Below are 20,293 nucleotides of genomic sequence, written 5' to 3'. Positions count from 1 at the left end.
CTTTGTGCTTGAACTTAATGCATTTTTATTTTTCAGTTGTCTTTTTTTCCATTTCCCAGCAAAAATAAATAAACATTAACATTACATAAACATAAACATTAACATTAAGGTACACAATTATCAAAGCTGATATTGAACACAAACAAATTGATACAATTCAGTACTCTGATAAAATCCATTGTCAAATAAGTTAAACTGCATGCAATACAATGTTATGGTCCATAGCATCTTCAATATAAACTGTATACCAAAATGGCTCTCCAGACTTAAAAAGTGCAAATTACAGAGTGCAAAAACAGCAAAGAGAAAAATACACTATCTTACATTTACCATCATTCAGTCTGAATAACAGGTATGTTTTAGATCAAATTATTCTTTTGCTAAAACAGTAAAAAAGTACACTGCTTATGAAAGTTGTTACTCCCCTTCTCCCATATGCATAAGAGTAGGAAAAAAAAATCAGAAAATATTGAGCAGCAAGTTAAACACGTTTTTTTTCCCTCTAAAGTCTACAGAGTGGATATAGGAGCAAAAATGACCACATGGATCAGACGTGAGTTTTCAAAAATCAGATTATTGAGCTCAACAGAAATTAGAAACTGCTACATGTATCTCCAGTGTAAAACCTGATTTGTTGCTTGACAGCATGTGTTCTTGGTACTTTGGAGATAATATAGAAATATGTATAGTAAGGGGTGCATGGGTGGCTCAGTTGGTTAAGTGTCCGACTTCGGCCCAGGTCATGATCTCGAGGCTTGTGAGTTCGAGCCCGGTGTTAGGCTCTCTGCTGTCAGCACAGAGCCTTGCTTCAGATCCTCTCTCTCTGCCCCTTCCCCACTCATGTGCTTTCTCTCTCTCTCTCTCAATAATTAATTAATTAATTAATTAAAAAAGAAAAATACGTATAGTGAGAAATCTGTATAATAAGAAAGACAGACTAAACATGAGCCCAAATCTTTCCATTGTTGGAAATTTGAGCTGATGACAATCATCTATATTTGCTCAGCACTGCCCTCATTAAAACAANTTGTTGCTTGACAGCATGTGTTCTTGGTACTTTGGAGATAATATAGAAATATGTATAGTAATATCCTTTTATTATTTAATATATACTCATAAATAAAGATTTAACTTTTATAGGGGTTAGTTTTTTAAGCATTCGTAAGTAAAGATTAAAAACATCCCAAACTACTTATAATTAGTCATGAAGTAAGGATTGAGACATTTAAGATAAAACAACAGAACCTCTTTTGTAAGTAAAACAAGTGAATTGCTATTGATGTCTTGGCATCAACATTTTCTTTGACACAAGATCTTTCTAAGTAGACTTCACGTACATCTAGTAGGTGTAGGAATGTGTAGGACTTAAAATGTGTTCTTACACAGCACATTTGATTTCAGCTATGTTAAAAAGGAAACAGAAATACCCTTTAAGACCTCACTGAATTTTATTTCTCTTTTTTTAATGTTCTTTTATTTATTTTGAGAGAAAGAGAGAGAGTATGGTAAGGGTGGAGAGAGAGAGGGAGAGAACCCCAAGTCAACTCCAGAGTAAGGCTCAAACTCACGAACCATAAGATCACGACCGAAGTGGAAATCAAGTCCAACTAACCAACAGGGCCACCCAGGTGCCCCTTATGTTATTTCTCTTTATCTTGTTTGTAAGTTTTATGTTTTGTTGAAAGAGCAAAAAATGACTATAATTCTATGAATGAGCACATGTGTACATGTGTATTTACATATGAATGTGTTTATTATATAAATATGTATGCTTATATATGCATATTTTACACACACACACACACACACACACACACACACACGTTTTTCCTCTAATAGTGAGGCACCGGATCCAGCACTTTAGGGAAGAGGCACATGAGAGCACCAGGGTACAAATAAAGAGATACATATGCAGGCACGTCCTGGCCTCTAGCACTTCAGAAGTCAGCCGTGTTTATTTTCTCTTTGTTGCCCTCGTACCTGGCAGGAAAAAAGGTGGACAAAGAATAGGACCCCCCCCCGCCCCAACAAGGTGTGTGATCCCGAGAGACTCCGCCCAAGATCTAGTGTTCCAAGAGGCGACCGCCTGAACTCACTGGGACCATGGGCTCAGGCACAGGAGGAATCTTCATCTCTTCCAAAGAAGTAAGCAAAAGACAGAAAGCCGGGCCCTGGTTTCATCTCAGTCTCCAAAAGAAGGCACAGTTAAGTCTCTGAATTTTCAAATGAATTTGCTCATTTGGGAAAATATACTCTGGTCTCTGTTTCTCATTGTTTTCTACTTCCTATATCAGGGTATTATTTTAAACATTTACTTTTACATTCTAGAAGGAGCTACTTACGGCACCGTTTTAAGTTAAAATCTCTTTTACAGAAGATGAAACGACCGTATTTCCATCTTTAGACAATATATGGAATTATTGTCTCATACTTTAAAATAATGATTAGTCCATCAAATTTTGGACTACGATTTAATCTTAGAATTCTTAGTCAAAGTCTCTATGAAAATAAATACTCACTAAAAGAAGCCCAAATTTTGGCTTCAAGTGTGGATTTAAAAAAAAAAAATTTCTCATGAACATATGTTTCTCAAGAAACATCGTGACGCTATAAAACACCTACTATTTACATAAAAGATGCCATAAAACAAAGTTGTCAATTCATTGAGTGCAAGAAGAATCGGCCGCTGGGTGACTTGTATCCACAGGAGCTGTGAGCTGGAAGAGGGAACTGGGCACTTACCCCCCCAACCAGTCACCATGGTATCGGAGCTGAGGATGTGAATAGAGGGAGACAGCCCGCCATGTGTAATGTTCAGCACATGATCTACAATTGCTTCTCCCCAGTTCCCATTGCATTAGTGTTCTAATTCATGACGCAGCCATCTAGCAAACTATGAATCAGTCAAATCCATGATCGCCAAGTTGAGGAGTAGGAAAGTATTAAGTTGATTTGACCGTATATTTAGGCTTAACAGGACTCTGTCATTTGCTGACCCTTCCTGAGTGACGAATGGGACGTCGCTCACTCCTAAGCATTGTGTAACTGGCAAATGAGCTTTGAAGCTAAAGCATTTGGCCCAGGTAATTATTTCTTACAAAAATAGGACTTTTTTCTATATTATATATTTTGTATACATTATACATTAGCAAATAGTCTGTCAAAAATAAAACAAAAATAAAAAACTTTTGCAAGTATATTAAAAATGCACCATGTTGACTTAACATGTGATCCAACATAAATATTATTAATAAAATAGGAATATTAACATAACCAGGCGCGCTGCACATCCCTGCCCATAGCTGGACGGCACCATTCAGACTTGGGGCAAAGCTGGATCCCCTGATGTCACCCTTTCGTATTCCTTCTTTGGTTCTTTACTTTTTTGATTTCTGTACCTAGAAATATTCAGAAATGGAAACTGTTAGCACTGTGGTTAACAGTAAGGAGAACAAAGTATCCTAACAAAATGAACCAACATATGGACTCAAGGGGAACATCAGCATAGTGTTTCCAAAATGACTAAGGTCAACAGGTTTAGGCTGGGCAAGAGAATAAAAAAGAGGGAGAAAGGGGTAGTAGTCCGTGGTCAAACAATTTGGGGAGGAAATGGGGAAACATAGTGAAAGGACTCTCCAGAGGCTTTAACATGTCCTGAAAATTACCAAATTCCAGGAGAGCATGTGACCATATTTAAGCCTGGGTGTTTTATTCTCTGTCTCTCTGTATGTCTGTCTCTCTCTCAGTTCTCTCTTTCCCTTCTCTTCTCTCTCTCAATCTCTCCCTCTGTCTCTTCCTCCCTTCCTTCCTTCCTTCCTTCCTTCCTTCCTTCCTTCCTTCCTTCCCTTCCTTCCTTCATCCAACTTCAACTCAGGTCACGATCTCACAGTTTGTGAATTTGAGCCCCACGTCGGGCTCTGTGCTGACAGCTCGAAGCCTGGAGCCTGCTTCAGATTCTGGGTCTCCCTCTCTCTCTCTACCCTTCCCCTGCTTATGCTCTGTCTCTCCCTCTCCTTCTCTGTCTCTCTCTCAGAAATAAACATTAAAACATTTTTTAAAAAAATATGTCATCAGTGCAGAGTCTATCTTATTCCTCTAAATAATGCTTTGTCCATAGTCTTACCCAGTTTGCAAGCCTGCATTATATAAACATAATGTGTAGACACAGAGTGTGGAAACCACTGGCTTACCATCTGCAGAAGTAGTATATGGAACCGGCGACAATGATGAGAAACAAGATAATGAGAATCACAGTCAAAGCGACATATTCTTTGCTTAAGGGCTGTTGGACAGTTAAAAAGAAGTGCTCGCATCGGACCCCAGTGTAACCCACTTCACACCTACAGGAAAATAGGAGAAAAGATCAGTTACTTAAAAAAGAAATTGTGATTATAGATTAGTTTTGTAAGAACTAACCTCACGTTGTGATGCAGGAAATCCATAAGGTTTGACAAAAGTTGTCAGAAGGAATTCAAAGACTGGCCTCAGAGCAGGGCCAACATTGAGAGGAGAGCTCTACACAGCTCTCGGCTTACCTGTGCTGCTAAGTTACAGGCTGGCCCAGCCACCTGGTGGCTGACAACCTGCAAGGGGGGTTGGTAAGTTTTGTAGAGTTGAGGTGCATTTTGTCTAAATCAGTGCAATCAATTCTTTTTTTTTTTATGTCTTTATTTTTTGAGAGAGAGAGACAGAGTGTGAGCGGGGTGAGACAGAGTGTGAACGGGAGAGGGCCAGAGAGAGGGAGACACAGAATCCGAAGCAGGCTCCAGGCTCTGAGCTATAAGCACAGAGCCGGACGTGGGACTCAAACCCACAGACTGTGAGATCATGACCTGAACCGAAGTCGGCCACTTAACCGACTGAGCCACCCAGGCGCCCCTAAATCAGTGCAATCAATTCTTAAAACAGGGGCTGAAATAGCGGTTCAGTGACGGAGCCAATATCGTGGCAATATGAGAAGGAGGCATCGAAGCTCACCCCCCTCTGCACCCCTGAAGTATCGATACAATTTGAGAGCTACTGTTTGTTCCAGAATTTTTTAAAAACTTGCTTTATAAAGTTACTAATAGCACATATAACTGCATGCTAACAGTATGTATAAACTACAGCCCCTGGAAATACATATCAACGTCAAAAGATTTTTTAAAAAAGACAGAGAGAGAGAGAGACTATTTGTTCAAAAAAAAAAAAACTTTTTTTTTTTTGGCATATTTCCTGCAGGAGTTTTCACTCATGTCCACCAGGTAGATGCACTGTCCGTGCAAACAGTAGCCATTCATGTCAGAGCCACACTTTGTTATTGACACTTGAGCCACACGTGGATTGTCCTCTGTCTGAACTGTGAAAGAAATGGAAAGTTGGATATATTCTGCTGCCTTCTTTGAAGCATGAATCACCCTTTCACATTAGGCATTGCTGAGCTACTATAGCAAAGTACGGCAGGTGCCGATCAGTTGAGGAGAATTCTCANTTTTTTTCCCTCTAAAGTCTACAGAGTGGATATAGGAGCAAAAATGACCACATGGATCAGACGTGAGTTTTCAAAAATCAGATTATTGAGCTCAACAGAAATTAGAAACTGCTACATGTATCTCCAGTGTAAAACCTGATTTGTTGCTTGACAGCATGTGTTCTTGGTACTTTGGAGATAANAGCCACCCGGGTGCCCCTAGTTATCACATTTCTTAGGCCAATAAACATTTGACCCCTAAGGAAAAGGCCCAACAGACTACACAAACAAAATAAGACCTGGAGATTTAATTTGCTAAAGATAATCTTGAAAAAAAAAAGGCAAACTTAGGACACAAAAATCATTATCCTCCTCAGTTACTCACTTAGCCCAAGCGTGTCTGATTTTTTTTTCAAACCTCAAAATAATTCTGCGTTTATTATTCCAAAAGCAATTGCAAACTGAAACCATTAATTAATTCAAGAGAGTAAAATTTTATAATGGCTTTCAGCCAGGAAGGTATGTTTTGGTGTACATGCCCAAAGTTTTGAGACTAATGTCTGGAGCTAGCAAATACAACAATGAAAACAGAAGCTCCTGTAGAAGTAGTGTTGCAGGGCGCCTGGGTGGCTTAGTCGGTTAAACATCCGACTTTCACTCAGGTCATGATCTCGCGGTTCGTGGGTTCGAGCCCCGCGTCGGGCTCTGTGCTGACAGCCAGCTCAGAGCCTGGAGCCTGTTTCAGAGTCTGTGACTCCCTCTCTCTCTGACCCTCCCCTGCTCACTCTGTCTCTCTCTTTCTCTCCTAGAAATAAATAAAACATTTAAAAAATTTAAAAAAAAAATAGAAGTAGTGTTGCAACCTATATGTAAGTTCATTTTAGGATGTTTTAGTTACTAAAATGTGAAGGATGCCTATGAAATAATCAAACAATAGCATCATGATTGTAATACTCTACTCCTGTTCAAAGAAATAAACAAGCAAACAATAACAAAAAAGGGGAGAGAAGCAGATCAAGTTTCTAAAAGGCCCAGTGATGAAGGAAGAAAAGAAAACGAAAATACTATTCTGAAGGGATGCATATGTCCCAATGTTTATAGCAGCGTTATCTACAATAGCCGAACTATGGAAACAGCCCAAGTGTCCATTAACTGATGAATGGGTAAAGAAGATGTGAGATATATATATATCTATATATAATGGAATATTACTCAGCCTTGAAAAAGAATGAAACCTTGCCATTTGCAAAACATGGAGCTAGAGTATTATGCTAAGTGAAGTCACTCAGTCAGAGTAAGACAAATACATATGATTTCACTCATGTGAAATTTAAGAAACAAAACAAGTGAGCATCGGGAAAAAAGAGAGAGAGGTAAAGCAAGAAACAGACTCTTAGCTATACAGAACAGACTGATAGGAGGTGGGTGAGAGATGGGTAAAATAGCTGATAGGGATTAAGGAGTGCATTTGTAATGAGCATTAGGTGTTGTATGGAAGTACTGAATCACTATATTGTACACCTGAAACTGATATTACACTGTATGTCAACTAACTGAAATTTAAAAAGAAACTTACAAAAAAAAAAAACCTAAATAGTGGAGGCATAACATAAAGGAGGATAAAAGTGAAGGTGAAATTGTTGTGGGAAATACCCTGGGTCTTCAGTATAACCCTTGACTCAATATCCAGACTGACTCTAAAGTAGAGCTCTCTTGAACCACATCCAGAGTCCTCAGGGGTCCCCAAGGGAAATAGACTGCATCACTTCTCTCTGTGTTCCTATGCCTATGCATAGTGCTTAGCATGTATTAAGTATGCTGTAAGTATTTTCCGAATGAACGTTATAACTGCAAGGACATCATTTATTCCTTTTACAAAAAATAACAACAAAATATATTGATTATCTCCCGTGTACCAAGGTTAAATTCGCCTGCTTTGCCTGGCATCCAATCTCTTGCAATGGTTTCCCAGCAGAGTTCTAGGGAATGGCCAGAGGGCATCTGATTTTCTTTGTTTCCTGTCTCTTTAAGACCCTATCATTCTACAGAAGTAGATGACCAGTCCCTCTCCCATCAGTTATTCTTTTATATCATTTTTCCAGATCACTAGTTCATAAATAAAGTGCTAAAAATATTAGTATTATTATTTAAAAGTGTATTTATTTTTGAGAGAGAGAGGGAGCACATGCACGAGCAAAGGGAGGGCAGAAACAGATGATGAGAGAGAATCCCAAGTAGGCTCCGAGCTGTCAGCACAGAGCCTGACTCAGGGCTGGATCCTAAGAACCAGGAGATCATGACCTGAGCTGAAACCAAGAGTCTATGCTCAAGTGACTGAGCTCCCCAGGAGCCCCCCCTCCAAATTATTTTGTTAACATAGCAGCTGTTCTTCCAAACTTTTCTCCAGACTGTCACATAATCATAGTCTTTGAGTTCATTCTGTTAAAAATGCGTGATCCTCCGGGAAGCACTAGCAAAGCCGGGCTCACCTAAAGCTGTACAGTTATCTTCAGATTCTCCTGGGATGCATGAAGGAATCACCGTAGTGCCGAGAACTGCTTGGAGAAGGTGGCAACCTAATAATGGGGGAAAACCAAATATATAAACAGTGCTTCAAAGAAGGAAACCTGGATCAGATTTTCATGTAACCCCACTGCTTACAAGGTTGTTTTAATGAGTTCAAGAATTTGACCCATGGAAACCATCAGAGAAACTAATTTGTACAAACAGGGAATAATTGACAATCAACGAGCCCCTGGCTCTCTGTCTAGGGGATGAAAATCTTGGCTTCTGGTTTCAGATTTGCCCTGTTCTAAAGGTCAAAGACCTGATTTTGAAATTCGATTTCCTAAGAAGCTTAGCAATTGAAATTGTAGACTTTCCACTATTTTTGCTCCATGATGTTGTCGGAGCAATGCTCCAAGGGAGAACCTATCACACACACAGAAAGGCTTAACTAACAATCCGTTTCTATTTACAGGAACAGCTAAACAGGACTCTCAACCATAGATATGTTCCTTTGTTGATTTAAGTGTCTAGCTTACTCTTTGCATAGTACTATGCACAAAAGTAGATTAGAACTAATAAAATGTAATCTAAGTAAAGTCACAATATACCTTATGTGGGAATGAACAGACACACTAGATGAACCACAGAGCCCTAGAATCCAGTTTCTGTCAGCCCAGTGAAAGTTTAAACAAGGCATTTCGTGTGCCCCAACTTGATACGTGACTATTGGAAAACAGGCTCCTGAATGACTCAAGTAGTTTCTGAATTCCATGGAAAGCGTAAGAAGAATCCTTTCCATTGCACAGGTGTTTACTGACGAGGGTTTCACTGCTTCTGTTTAGCAGTCAGGCATTTGCACTTCACCCCTCTTTCTAGTCTAGATGAGTTAAGTGGACAACACTTAACGTCTCTTGAACATGTTCTAGATGCAGGTGTGGCTCTTGTCTTCTTTATCTGTATTATCTCATTTAATCCACCCGGTGGCTCTTTTAAGAAGATACTACTGTTATCCCCACTAAACAGCTGATAAAACTGAGACATAAGGAGTTTAAGTAACTTTCCCAAGGGTACATAGCAATGTTGTTAACGGGCCAAATTACAGAATGCAGAAAGGGGTAATAATACTGGAGTATGGCCATCACACAGACAAACCAGGTTAAATATAACTGAGGCAGAGTATTTTAATCCTATAAGGAGGCAACAAAGTATGATGGAAAGGCAATCTTGGGGAGAAAGCTCGACTTACGTGATTTGGGACAAATTAGTTAGCTTCTCTGGCTCTCAATTTACCCCATCTTACAGTTTGGGGGTGAATTAAATTAAACGATCTTTTTCCAGAATGCCTAACACACCAGAGACTCCCACAAATGTTCCATGATACTCAGGATCTAGCCTCTAGTTTTAGCTGTATATGTGCATAGTGCCCTCTACTGGTCTATAACAAGATTACAAATCTCTTTGTATTTGATATTTTAAAGTATGGTTGAATCCAAGTAATAAAAGGTTTTATCTTACTTTTTTCTCAGTCAGAGGAGATGTGTATATGTTAAGCATGCTGCATATTATTGGAGTGCTAAAAATTACATTACACATCAGCATCATAATTTCTAATTTCATAACGTTTCAAACTTAACCCTTAGAACAGTCCTATGAAGTAGTCAGTAACCCCCCAAACTTCAACGTCAGTGCAGTTAAATTGAATGTGTTGTCCAAGACCAATTATATAGTGAGCACGGAAAATAAGAGTAAGGAATCTATCTTTGGACAGCAAATCTCATAATCTTTCAATGATTTATTTAACAATACTTTTTTTGAAAAGTTTAGAACTATCTCCTTCTCACCCCATATTTCTCCTACAATATAAATAACTGCCTCAGTTGTTGGTAAAGGGGGAAAAAATCATCTTTCTTAAAAATTTTTTTTTACATTTACTTATTTTTGAGGGACAGAGTGAGACAGAGTGTGAGCAGGGGAGGGGCAGAAAGAGAAGGAGACAGAATCTGAAGCAAGTCACAGGCTCTGAGCTGTCAGCACACAGCCGGATGCCGGGCTCGAACTGGTGAATCATGAGATCATGACTGGAGCTGAAGTAGGACGATTAACCAACTGAGCCACCCAGGCACCCCCATCTTTTTAAAATAACAACAACAACAACAACAACAACAACAGCAGCAACAAAATCCTAAAGTCTGGGTTTCACTGTCATTTGAACAGAAAGAGAACAAAATAACTTGTTTCACATAGCTTTTTTTTAATATTTATTTTTGGGGGAGAGAAAGAATGCACTAGCGGGGGGTGGGGGGCAGGACAGAGGATCCAAAGCGGGCTCTGTGCTGAGGGGCTGGAGCTCAAGAACCCTGAGATCATGACTTGAGCTGAAGTCAGAAGCTTAACCGACTGAACCACCCAGGTGGCTCTGTCTATATAGCTTTTCATGGAGAATGAGCTGTCATCTAGGCCAGCTTGGCTCTACTTGTCAGTATAATTCTGCCATGCATTTTTCCTATCAAAGAATTAAACCCTTTAACTTATACGGTCCGCTCAGCACAAATAGGAGCTCTAGCTGTGTGTTTTTACATTCGTGGTGTCTCTCTTCCTACGTGCTTCTTCATGTGAGGAAGGCTTTGGAGAAAACCTTAACCTATGCTCCTACCAAGAAATTCTCCCGTCAGCACCATCCGCTGTGCACACACACATTTGAAGCTCATTTCTCTAGAGCCTAGCCTTTCCTGTTTGGGTCTGCTTACAACTGCAATCTGCAACTATGACAGAGTGCAGCAAATTGTTTTCGGGGTCTTGCTTCTTAGTATTTTTTTGTTTTTTAAGGTTTTTAGTAGTTGTTAGTTTTTCCACTGCTAGAAATTTTGTTCCACCTGATCAGGCCACAGGTGAAATATTTGTCTTTGTGAATTAAAGAATGTTCAGTGCAGGGCGTTGTCTCCACAAAACTGGACTCTCCTAGCCTGTGACGCTCCCTTGGACATAGTCCATTGCTCGGGATGGTTTCTGTGAAACCAGGTCTAGCTACATGAATTCAACATCCGGGTCTCCTCCAGTTGAACTGATAGCTAATTTTAAATGCTTTTCCCAAATGAAACACTGGAGTTCCGTCATGGATGTACATAGCCAATAAAATAGTAAGACTGGTTCTAAAGCTTGTGTCCCTCTGTACAGCTCTGTTGCTTTAAAAGAATGATTCTCGAGCTTCTGTCAGGTTTGTCTCTGCTCCGGGCCCTGGCAAACTCAAGTAGAGTAGGTGGAGCTGATCAAAATATTGAAAAAGTGAACCGGTGGAGAATTCTGATATCTACCACCTTGTCACCCTTAGGAAACCCTGCTCCTGACTTTAAAGTCAGACAGGTAAGGAGTAGACGTTAAAGTCACAGACATACATTTTCTTAATCTTATAGGATTTTTCCCTGCCTTTAGTGTCATTTGAGCAATGAAGGTCTATGATTCGACTGCAAATATCGTATTTGAGTTTTTGATTCTTGACCCTAGGTTTCTGCTAAGAAAATAATTCACTGGGATATTAGGGATTTTGGATGGTATCACTGTGTTCAGAAAACAGATCTGGCGGCAAGCTGAACATTGATAACTAAAGTATAGAGGAATTGTGTGCAAGGTGGTCTGGGGTAGACGATCTGTAACCTCACAATTGGCTGTTGGCACCCTGTTTCAAGAAACGCAATAAAAGTCAAATTTCCTTTAGAGGCCATTATTTCTGTCAAATTTCCAAATGAGTTTTAGGAATTTGATGCACACCTATTCATCTCTGTACCTTCACCTTTCAGAGGCTGTGTTTCAATGAAATCTCAAATGTGCCAGCAGGAAGTGGCGCAGGTGACTCACAGGATACAAATCACCTAGACTCTGTGAGTCAGGGCCGAGCCTACATCCTTACACAATATTGGGGCACTGTGCGTGGGAGAGGCTTGACGATCATCAGCCGAATGGGGGTAGCACGAAATGCCATGGGCCCTGAGGCGCTAAGAAGTGCTTGCCCAACAGTCAGGACGAACGCCAGATGTAGAAAATGTCCTTCTTATTGCATAGGGTTTCTTTCACCTTGCTTCTTTACGGCTACACTGAGGGGCTCATCTAGAAGGAGGCTGGGATTTGGGGATTTTCTACCAAGCCGATTCTGCAAAGTCAATGGCAATTCTTTAGGATAGAATGGCTTTCCTGAAGAGCAATGGAGCAAAGAAAAATGACCCCAAATAAAATGAGGTAGGTTACAGAATGAAAGAAATCATCTTATTTTCCCAATTTACCTTTCAGAATATTTAGACCAGAACAGTAAACTCATAGTGAATCATAATATTTGCCCATCCCACGCAGGTATCAAAATCCGCTTTGTTCACACTTTTGGTGTGGTCACATGCCTATCCTGTTCAGGGACTGTTAGTTTTCTCTCTTCTTCCATGGCAGTCTGTCTATAATTTTGGGATTTGTCTGTAACATAGTAGGCTTGTTAGGTCTTGTATAATTTCAAGGAGTGAATATGCCTTCACCATTTCCAGATGCCTTCTGGTTTAAAATTAAAGTTCACTATTAGATAAGGTCTTGCTTCACCTTGGTAAAATAACTATATAAACTCTTCATCACATCAGCTCCTGAAGAGAACTCTGTCAGTATTTTTTAGTAATAGTCTCCTTTTCCAAGAACTACATAGAGAGAGAGAGAGAGAAAGAGAGAGAGAGAGAGAGAGAGAGAGAGAATATAAACCTTGCCTTTTCCCAGCAATCATTCTTTTCCTACAGCTTTTCAGTGCTAACCTTAGAACGAAGCTTCATTAAAAAGTAAATGTAAAAACCAACTATAACTGTTCAAATGAAGCAAGATGAAATCAGAAGTTGATATGGTATAATAACAGGTTGCAAATAAGTAATTGTTTTAAGTTTATTTATTTGAGAGAGAATGTGAGCAGAGGAGGGGCAGAGAGAGGGAGATGGAGAGAGAATCCCAAGAAGGCTCCATGCTGTTAGCACAGAGCCCAATGTGGGGCTCAATCTCACGAACTATGAGTTCATGACCTGAGCCAAAACCAAGAGTCAGGAACTTAAGAGACTGAGCCTCCCAAGTGCCCCAAATTAGTATTTCTTTTCATTTTGAGTCTTAAAAGGTAGCCATAGGATCTTCCTTGTCAAATGGCAAGAAAAGATTTATTAGGCCATGCTTTTTAATTCATAGGCATGAAATAATACTCTTCAATTCTAGTAGTAATTCATAAGTCATAATTCAATGTGCTCATAAGTTTTAGTCATTGCACAATACTGTACTTAGAGCTATTCAATTGAGAATCAGTGAGTTAAAATATGAAGGTATAATTTATTTTGCCCTAAAAATGGATCTAAAGATACATATCTTATTCAGAATGGAAGTATTCTCATAATGCAGGAGAATGCATATCAACTCTTGCAGAAAGGGTACAATTTATATTAATCTGGCTGTTTGGAATTTTGTGATGAGAAGCTCTAAATATGGGACTTGCATTCCCTAAAAGCCAAAGTTTCATCTCTAGACTATTTCAAATCTCCTATGGAAAGCATTTTTTTTCTTTAGGTTGTTACGTGGGGAGTATTTTTATAAATCTCTCTACCCTCACTCCCTTCCATCTTACTTCTCACACCTATCCCTACTGATCCAATTCAGGAATTTAAATTACTATCACATTACTGTTTCAAAGGAAAGATCTCCTAAAGGAACAACAGTCTGTACTATAAATGTTTGCCACTCGCCTTCTTTTCATTATGGCCATATTTTGGCCTGAAGCTCTGAATACTTAATGGTATTTTTAGAAGCATATTGACTCTCATATCATTCATTCTTTATAGATGCCTACTGCCAAAAATGGATTTGCAAACAGATAGAGTTTTAATCACTGAGCATCAAAAAAAGAGACAATAAATACATAAAAGGTAATTTTTAAAGCCTCAAATTTAATTACACTTCATTCAGAGAACTTGTGTCATATAACTAGCATGTGGTAGAAGCTGCTAAGAAATTTTATTTTGTGAAAATATTTTTTTGGTTAACTTTGGGGACTTCAACTTCAGTGAGAAGCCCATTTGCATCTGTAGTGCGATAGGAGGGTGGAAAGGGCTTAGTTATACTTGATAAATGGAAATGAAGGGGGTAGCTTAGCCACACTTACTCTTAGTAACCATGTATGTCAAATTATATTCAATAAATATTGAGATTTTTCCATATGCAAGAGATTGAATGAGATGCTGAAAGGAAAATTAATGCAAAAGACATAGTTTCTATCCTCAACAGAGTTAATAGGTTAGAGACCTGGGGGTGGAGCGGAAAAGGGAGAAGTGAGACGTGATGCCGAGTTTCTGAAAATACCAAGGATGGTGATGCCATTAAAAGAATAGAAAACATGGACAGAACGACTGTTTATGGTGACATGAAGGGAAGACAGAGTGAGTAAAGGAATTTGAGATTGTATTTCATATATTATCTGTTTTTATTTATGAGGCATTTGGGAATACAGTTCTTTTTTTAAGTTTATTTCTTTATTTTGAGAGAGAGAGAGTATATGTGAGCAAGAGAGGGACAGAGAGAGAGACAGCGAGATCACGACCTGAGCCGAAATCAAAAGTCAGAGTCCGATGCTCAGCCGACTGAGCCACCCGTGTGCCCTGGGAATATAGTTCTTAAATCAAAGAATAAGAATGGATTTGTGGAGTCTATTTGAAAGTCATATGTGGAAATATGACCTTTAAAGGCATAGGAGTGATTCAGATGCTCCAGGGTAAATAGTTATGGAATGGGAAATAATAGAACTTGGGGAAATGGGTGATGAGAAATGGAGAGAAATGGCCAAGGAAACTGGAGAAAAAAGTCAGTTCAGTGTTGTGGGACCCAAGAGAGCACTGAGTGTTAAAAGGAGGCATGGGCTGGTCAGGGACACAGTGATTGTAGAAAGTCATTAAATTATGACGAATGAATGCCTCCAGCATAATAAGGCTCATCTTTATTCAGGGCAACTCGTGCTAAATCAGCAAAACAAACTGTTCAGTTGATTTTTTATTTAACACTAGCATTGATTTTGTATTTGCACCCCCTATTAATATTAATTTTACTTGTCTTGGCGACTCAAGCACCGGTTCAAACTGTGAATTATGAGTGGCAATGTGTTGGAGCAGTGGACAATACATTAAGCTTGTGGTCACAACCTGGAATAATATTGTCAACTTCGGAACATTTGGCAAAGTCTGGAGACATTTTGGTCACAACTGCGTAAGTGCTACTGACATCTAGTGGACAGACACCAGAGTTGCGGCTAAACACCCTGCAGTGCATAGGAGAGCCCACAACAAAGAATTATCTAATCCAAAATGTAAATAGAGCCAAGGCTGGAAAAAAGCCCTGCACTAGACCTGTTAGGTATGGAGTCCACCTCTGGCTCAGATAATACTTTTATCCCCCTGCAGCTCCTGCAGCTGAGTTTCCTTATCTCTGAAAACAGAGACCTAAGGAGTGGAATGGACTGGGGAGGGGGTGGGGGGAGATGGAATTTATAGATTCCTCTAAGGTTCCTTTCATTTCTAAAACAATACTTCTCTTTCTCTTACTAGCTACCCATCATCCAGTCATATCACTGCTCAGTACCCCCCTCTCGTTCTCTCTCTCTCTCTCTCTCACACACACACACACACACACATACACACACAACACAGTGCAGATATACTTAAATTTTATTAGGTATACCATCAGTGAACACAGACTATATTAAGTGACAGCAATGAGGGAAAAAAAGGGAAGAAAAAAATTTTAAGCTTTATTATTAAGCAAATTGAATTCTCATAAACTATTGCATCATCTCCAAATATTTTGCTGATCTCAGACACATTTTCAAAAGACAGCTTTGAAGTCAACACCTAGTGAGAACTTTGAATAAAGTACCATCCTAATCATCCCTCCAACAAAGCTGTGTTGAGTGTTGAATATGAGTCAGTCACAGAGGAACACGGCACCGGTAAGGGGACTCGGGGCTGACACACTTCCGATGGGGCTTGAAAAGGGCAGGGCCAGGGGTGGGAATGTTACAGAGGAAGTAGAGGCAGGTTGCACGTTATTTTGGAGTGGTGGGAGAAAGGAGGAGGTGGGTAACCGAGAACGTTTGATACTTCTCTTCGGTCTTTTTTTTTTTTTTTTTAAGTTTATTTATTTATTTAGAGAGAGAAAGAGAGAAGATGAGCAAGGGAGGGGCAGAGATGGGGGGGAGAGACAGAAGTCTAAGCAGACCCCGTGCCGCCAAGCATAGACCCGATGTGGTGCACGAACAGTGAGATCGTGACCTGAGCCCAAATCAAGAGTAGCAGGCTTTACGGACCAAGCCACCCAGGTGCCTCACTTCTTTTCAGTCTTAAAGGATGAGTAGAGCTGTCACCAAAAGTGAAATGTGAGCGGGGGACACAGTAGAGGGCACAGCATATTCGTGCATGGGACCTTACATCCTGGGTTACTCACTTCTTTTTAAGTCTGTTTCCTCATGTGAAAAATGGCAATAATAATACATTTCCTGGCCTAAAGGGAGTTATTGTAAGAATGCATTGAGGCTTTTTCTAAGAAAGTACTTGATGGTGATAATAGCTCTAATTTTAAAAGTGCTTTTTATTGTTTTATAATACCATCATATTTATTAAATCTGTATACAATTACCTGACGACATAGCTATCTATGATCTCCATTTTACAGACTCAGAGAGGAATAAATCTTTCTGAAAGTATGAAATAAAGGAACAGGGGTATGGAAATTGTCTTCTACACACAATGTCTCTTGACCCAAAACTATCACATTTGACATGTGTAAACATGTGTGTTTATATGTAAATATGAGAGAGGGGGGCTTTTTCCCTGTCCCTGAGGACATTCAGAAGGAGTTACATTTGGCGCACCTGGGTGGCTCAGTTGGTTAAGGGTCCACCTTCGATTCAGGTCATGATCTCAGGGTTTGTGGGTTTGAGCCCCGCATCAGTCGGGCTCTGTGCTGACAGCAAGCTCAGAACCTGGAGCCTGTTTCAGGTTCTGTATCTCCCTCTCTCTCTCTGACCGTCCCCTGCTCATGCTGTCTCTCTCTCTCTCTCTCTCTCTCAGAAATAAATAAATAAAAACATTAGAAAAAAAGAAGAAGGAGTTACATTTAACTCACTTTCGTGCCTTGAATTTAAAATTCAGGGTTTTGACCTAAGAAATTAAGAGTTAACTTTTTTTTCAGGGCAATTGTAAAATCATCTTGCGTATTATAAATAGTAGCCTAGTTAATGAAATCATGACTTGAACCTAGAATGTCACTGAATCTCTGTTTGCCCTATAAATAGACACCCACTTTCACATACACTGTATCACCAGAGGACACTGGGTTTGCTACATTGTTTTATTTTTTTCAAAGCTTCCAGAATTGCCATACCAAGGTGATGGCTACGAGGATCGTCCTCCCTAAGAATCGCTCCTATTACAGCTCTGGGGAGTCTTCCCATGGTCTTCCAAAGGAATGGTCCGACTGGCAGTCACAGTCATATTCCTTAGACAATTTGCATAGGCCAGTACTTGGTGTGAGGACCGACAGTGTGGAAACCACACCTTAACTTACAGTCTCTTTGAAGAGGATTTCTCACATGTCATTTGCATCTCTTAGCTGATCATTAACTAGGCAATGGAAGATTCTTGGGCAAAAAAGGACAGAAGGCATTCAAGTTCATTTTTTCCAAAACAACTAGGTGAGCACTCTACTTTTTGCTTCCAAGGAAGTGTGTTTATTTTCTCACTGTTAACAGAGATGTGCTATAAATGAGATTCCAACTTAGTTCCTTATTGGTATTATATTAAATTCACAATAATATAAAAAGATACTGGGAATGAAAAAGACATAGGTACCTTTCTCCCTGATTGATTTCCTTAATGTATATCTAGGTAAATGCAGAAATAAGGCCTCAGTTGATTGATGTAATGACTTCTTGGGAATAAAAGTCATTTGCTAGGAATTGCATTAATTAAAAATGCTGAAGTTAGGATAAGTAAAAATTCAACATATTTTAGCACAGCTTGAGAAAATAGTCACATGTTTTCTGTGCTTGATTTTGAGTGATACCATAAAGATACCATTTTTGTACATATGCTTGTCCCCATAACGGGTTCTAAGCCTCAGGGCAGCCTCCAGACTACTCTGAAACATTTTTATTAGAACCTGTGATTTTTATTATGCTCCTGATAATCCTGAGACCCTCTGGCTCCTCACACATTGCTCCCGTAAGATCATGCCATTTACTATCTCTTAGTCCTTGTAAAGTATTTGACTTTACTTAGGGTTAGTATCTTCATTTGTCACAGGGCTAATCACACCTACCTCATACAGTGATTTTGAGGAATAAATGAGATGATTATGTACAAAGCACTTAATATGCAAGGTGGTTAGCTCACAGGTGGCATTTGGTAACTGCCTGCATCTTTCCCAACTCCTGGATTTGGGCCCCGGTGCTGAACTACACACCCCAACTACCCAGATTGTTTATATAGGAAGACGATGAAGGAAGGCAGGTAGTGCCAATGCTCAGGCAGACCATAAACTCTCAGGGTCAACAGGAAAGATCCGAGACAGCCAATGTCTCACTGAGACCTGCGCTTCTCATATTTTCAGGAAAGAATGCGTATCCTGCTCAATCCTCTGTCGTTGTGCAATGAAGTAGGACTAAGCCATCTTGGAGGTGGCATTCAGGAACATGCTCAAAAGCCCATCTGGGTATCAATGAAAATGTTGGATTTTAGATTAAGAGTCTTTCTAACATTAGGGGCAGAACTCAAGGTAAAAATGTCTCCTCTTTGTTCTGGGCCAGTCACAAGATTAGAAATGATATTTCAGCCCTCAAACTGCAGATTACAGATAAATGTGTTCTCTAGTCTGGGGAATCTCAACCATTTACTTAGTATTCCATGAGCTCAAAGTGCTAGCAAATCCAGATGTGACCTTCCTCAGTTCAGCTTTGCTTTTCTACAAAAACTTGGGTCATACTTTCCCAGTATCTAAAGCAAGAACATGATATCAAATATTTATAAAATGTAAAAGTAACCAATTGATTGTGTGAATGTGTAGCAGTTTAAATCTGCATGTGTTGGAGATAAGAGGATGAAACTGAAGGCATCTATATTTTTGCCACAGACGTAGACATACATTCCACAGAAAAGCAGGAAGAAAATATTTGCTGAAGTCTGAACTATACTTTGGAAGAATAGCCTTTTGGGAAAAGTATTTCTAGGTAATCTTTTGTTGGAGGCGGGGAGGCAATGTCAAAAATACCAGGTGGCCTTGTCTTTTTTCTTGCATATGCTTTAGAATAAGACTATTGGACTTGCATGCCTGATTAGAGTATAGAGATATGACAGAGAACTTCAAACAGGAACTTTCCTCGTGGCAGGGAAATATCTAAACAAACTGGGAAAACAGAAACTGACCTAGCTCATTTGGAAATGGGCTTGGTGGCTGATGAAATAGGTGAACTATAATTAAGTAATGCAATAAAGGAGTTAAACACTTTCATGACAACAAAAACACACACAACACACTCTCTAGGTGGGTAGTCACCAGGTTATTCATAGGCTCTTGCTGCCTCAAATTAGAATAGTCAATGAGTGGCCCAGAACAGACACTTGCATTGTTCCCATGCAGCCCTACAGGTGGAAGGGGGAAAAAAAAAAAAAAAAAAGCACTGAAACATTTTGACCTCTAGGTTCATTTGTAACTCTAGGAAGACTGTCACCTTTCCAACTATATTCTTTTCACAGACCCTTCAAAGCAAAGATAGCAAAACCACACCATTTACTGAGAATCTTCTAGCAAGTCACTCTTAGCACAGTTTTGGCAGAAACCACAGATACAGTTTGTACTTCTGTTCCTAAACTTGGACAAGTAAGTTGCAACTATGCATAGTTGGGTGTCATTATGTCTCCCAAGCCCTGAGATAAGGCGTGTCGAAATAATAATTTAACTGTCACATCCTGCATAGGTAGAGTTAATTTGTTAGGGGAATTTGCCCCATTGCAACCCCAGAAGGAATGTGAGACTGGCAACTTTTATTTCCTTATTCAGATTTTCCTATACACCTCCAAATCCCTCTTGAAATTTAAGGAATTAGAGAGAAACAATATATATTTTTTCAAACAAGAGAGCTTACAAGAACTCCTCCTCCTGTCCCCAAGAACTAAATCATCTCAAATAGAAAGACAGGCATTAAAATACAACTCGGCAATTTCGGGCTATGGGGTGCAATAAACAGCAAGAGCTGTTGCCTGAGCGTCTCCGCGCGGGCTCGGGGCCGCGGGGCCTCGG

At 39.6% G+C, this 20,293-nt stretch overlaps 1 protein-coding gene across 1 annotated transcript in view; it reads right to left on the bottom strand.

The window, feature by feature from the left end:
• Window positions 1-2,016: 2,016 nt before the first annotated feature.
• Window positions 2,017-20,293, bottom strand: part of EREG (epiregulin) — a 19,423-nt gene continuing 1,146 nt past the window's right edge. The window contains exons 3-6 of the mRNA XM_077750832.1: window positions 7,939-8,025; window positions 5,224-5,338; window positions 4,191-4,349; window positions 2,017-3,398 (exon numbers count right to left, since the gene is read on the bottom strand). Coding sequence (XP_077606958.1) covers window positions 3,317-3,398; window positions 4,191-4,349; window positions 5,224-5,338; window positions 7,939-8,025 — 443 coding nt within the window. The 3' untranslated portion in view covers window positions 2,017-3,316. The remainder of the gene's footprint in view (window positions 3,399-4,190; window positions 4,350-5,223; window positions 5,339-7,938; window positions 8,026-20,293) is intronic.

Source organism: Crocuta crocuta, unplaced genomic scaffold (assembly GCF_008692635.1).
Source record: "Crocuta crocuta isolate KB4526 unplaced genomic scaffold, BGI_CrCroc_1.0 scaffold1, whole genome shotgun sequence".
NCBI lineage: Eukaryota > Metazoa > Chordata > Mammalia > Carnivora > Hyaenidae > Crocuta > Crocuta crocuta.
This window is presented reverse-complemented; position numbering and strand designations above follow the sequence as displayed.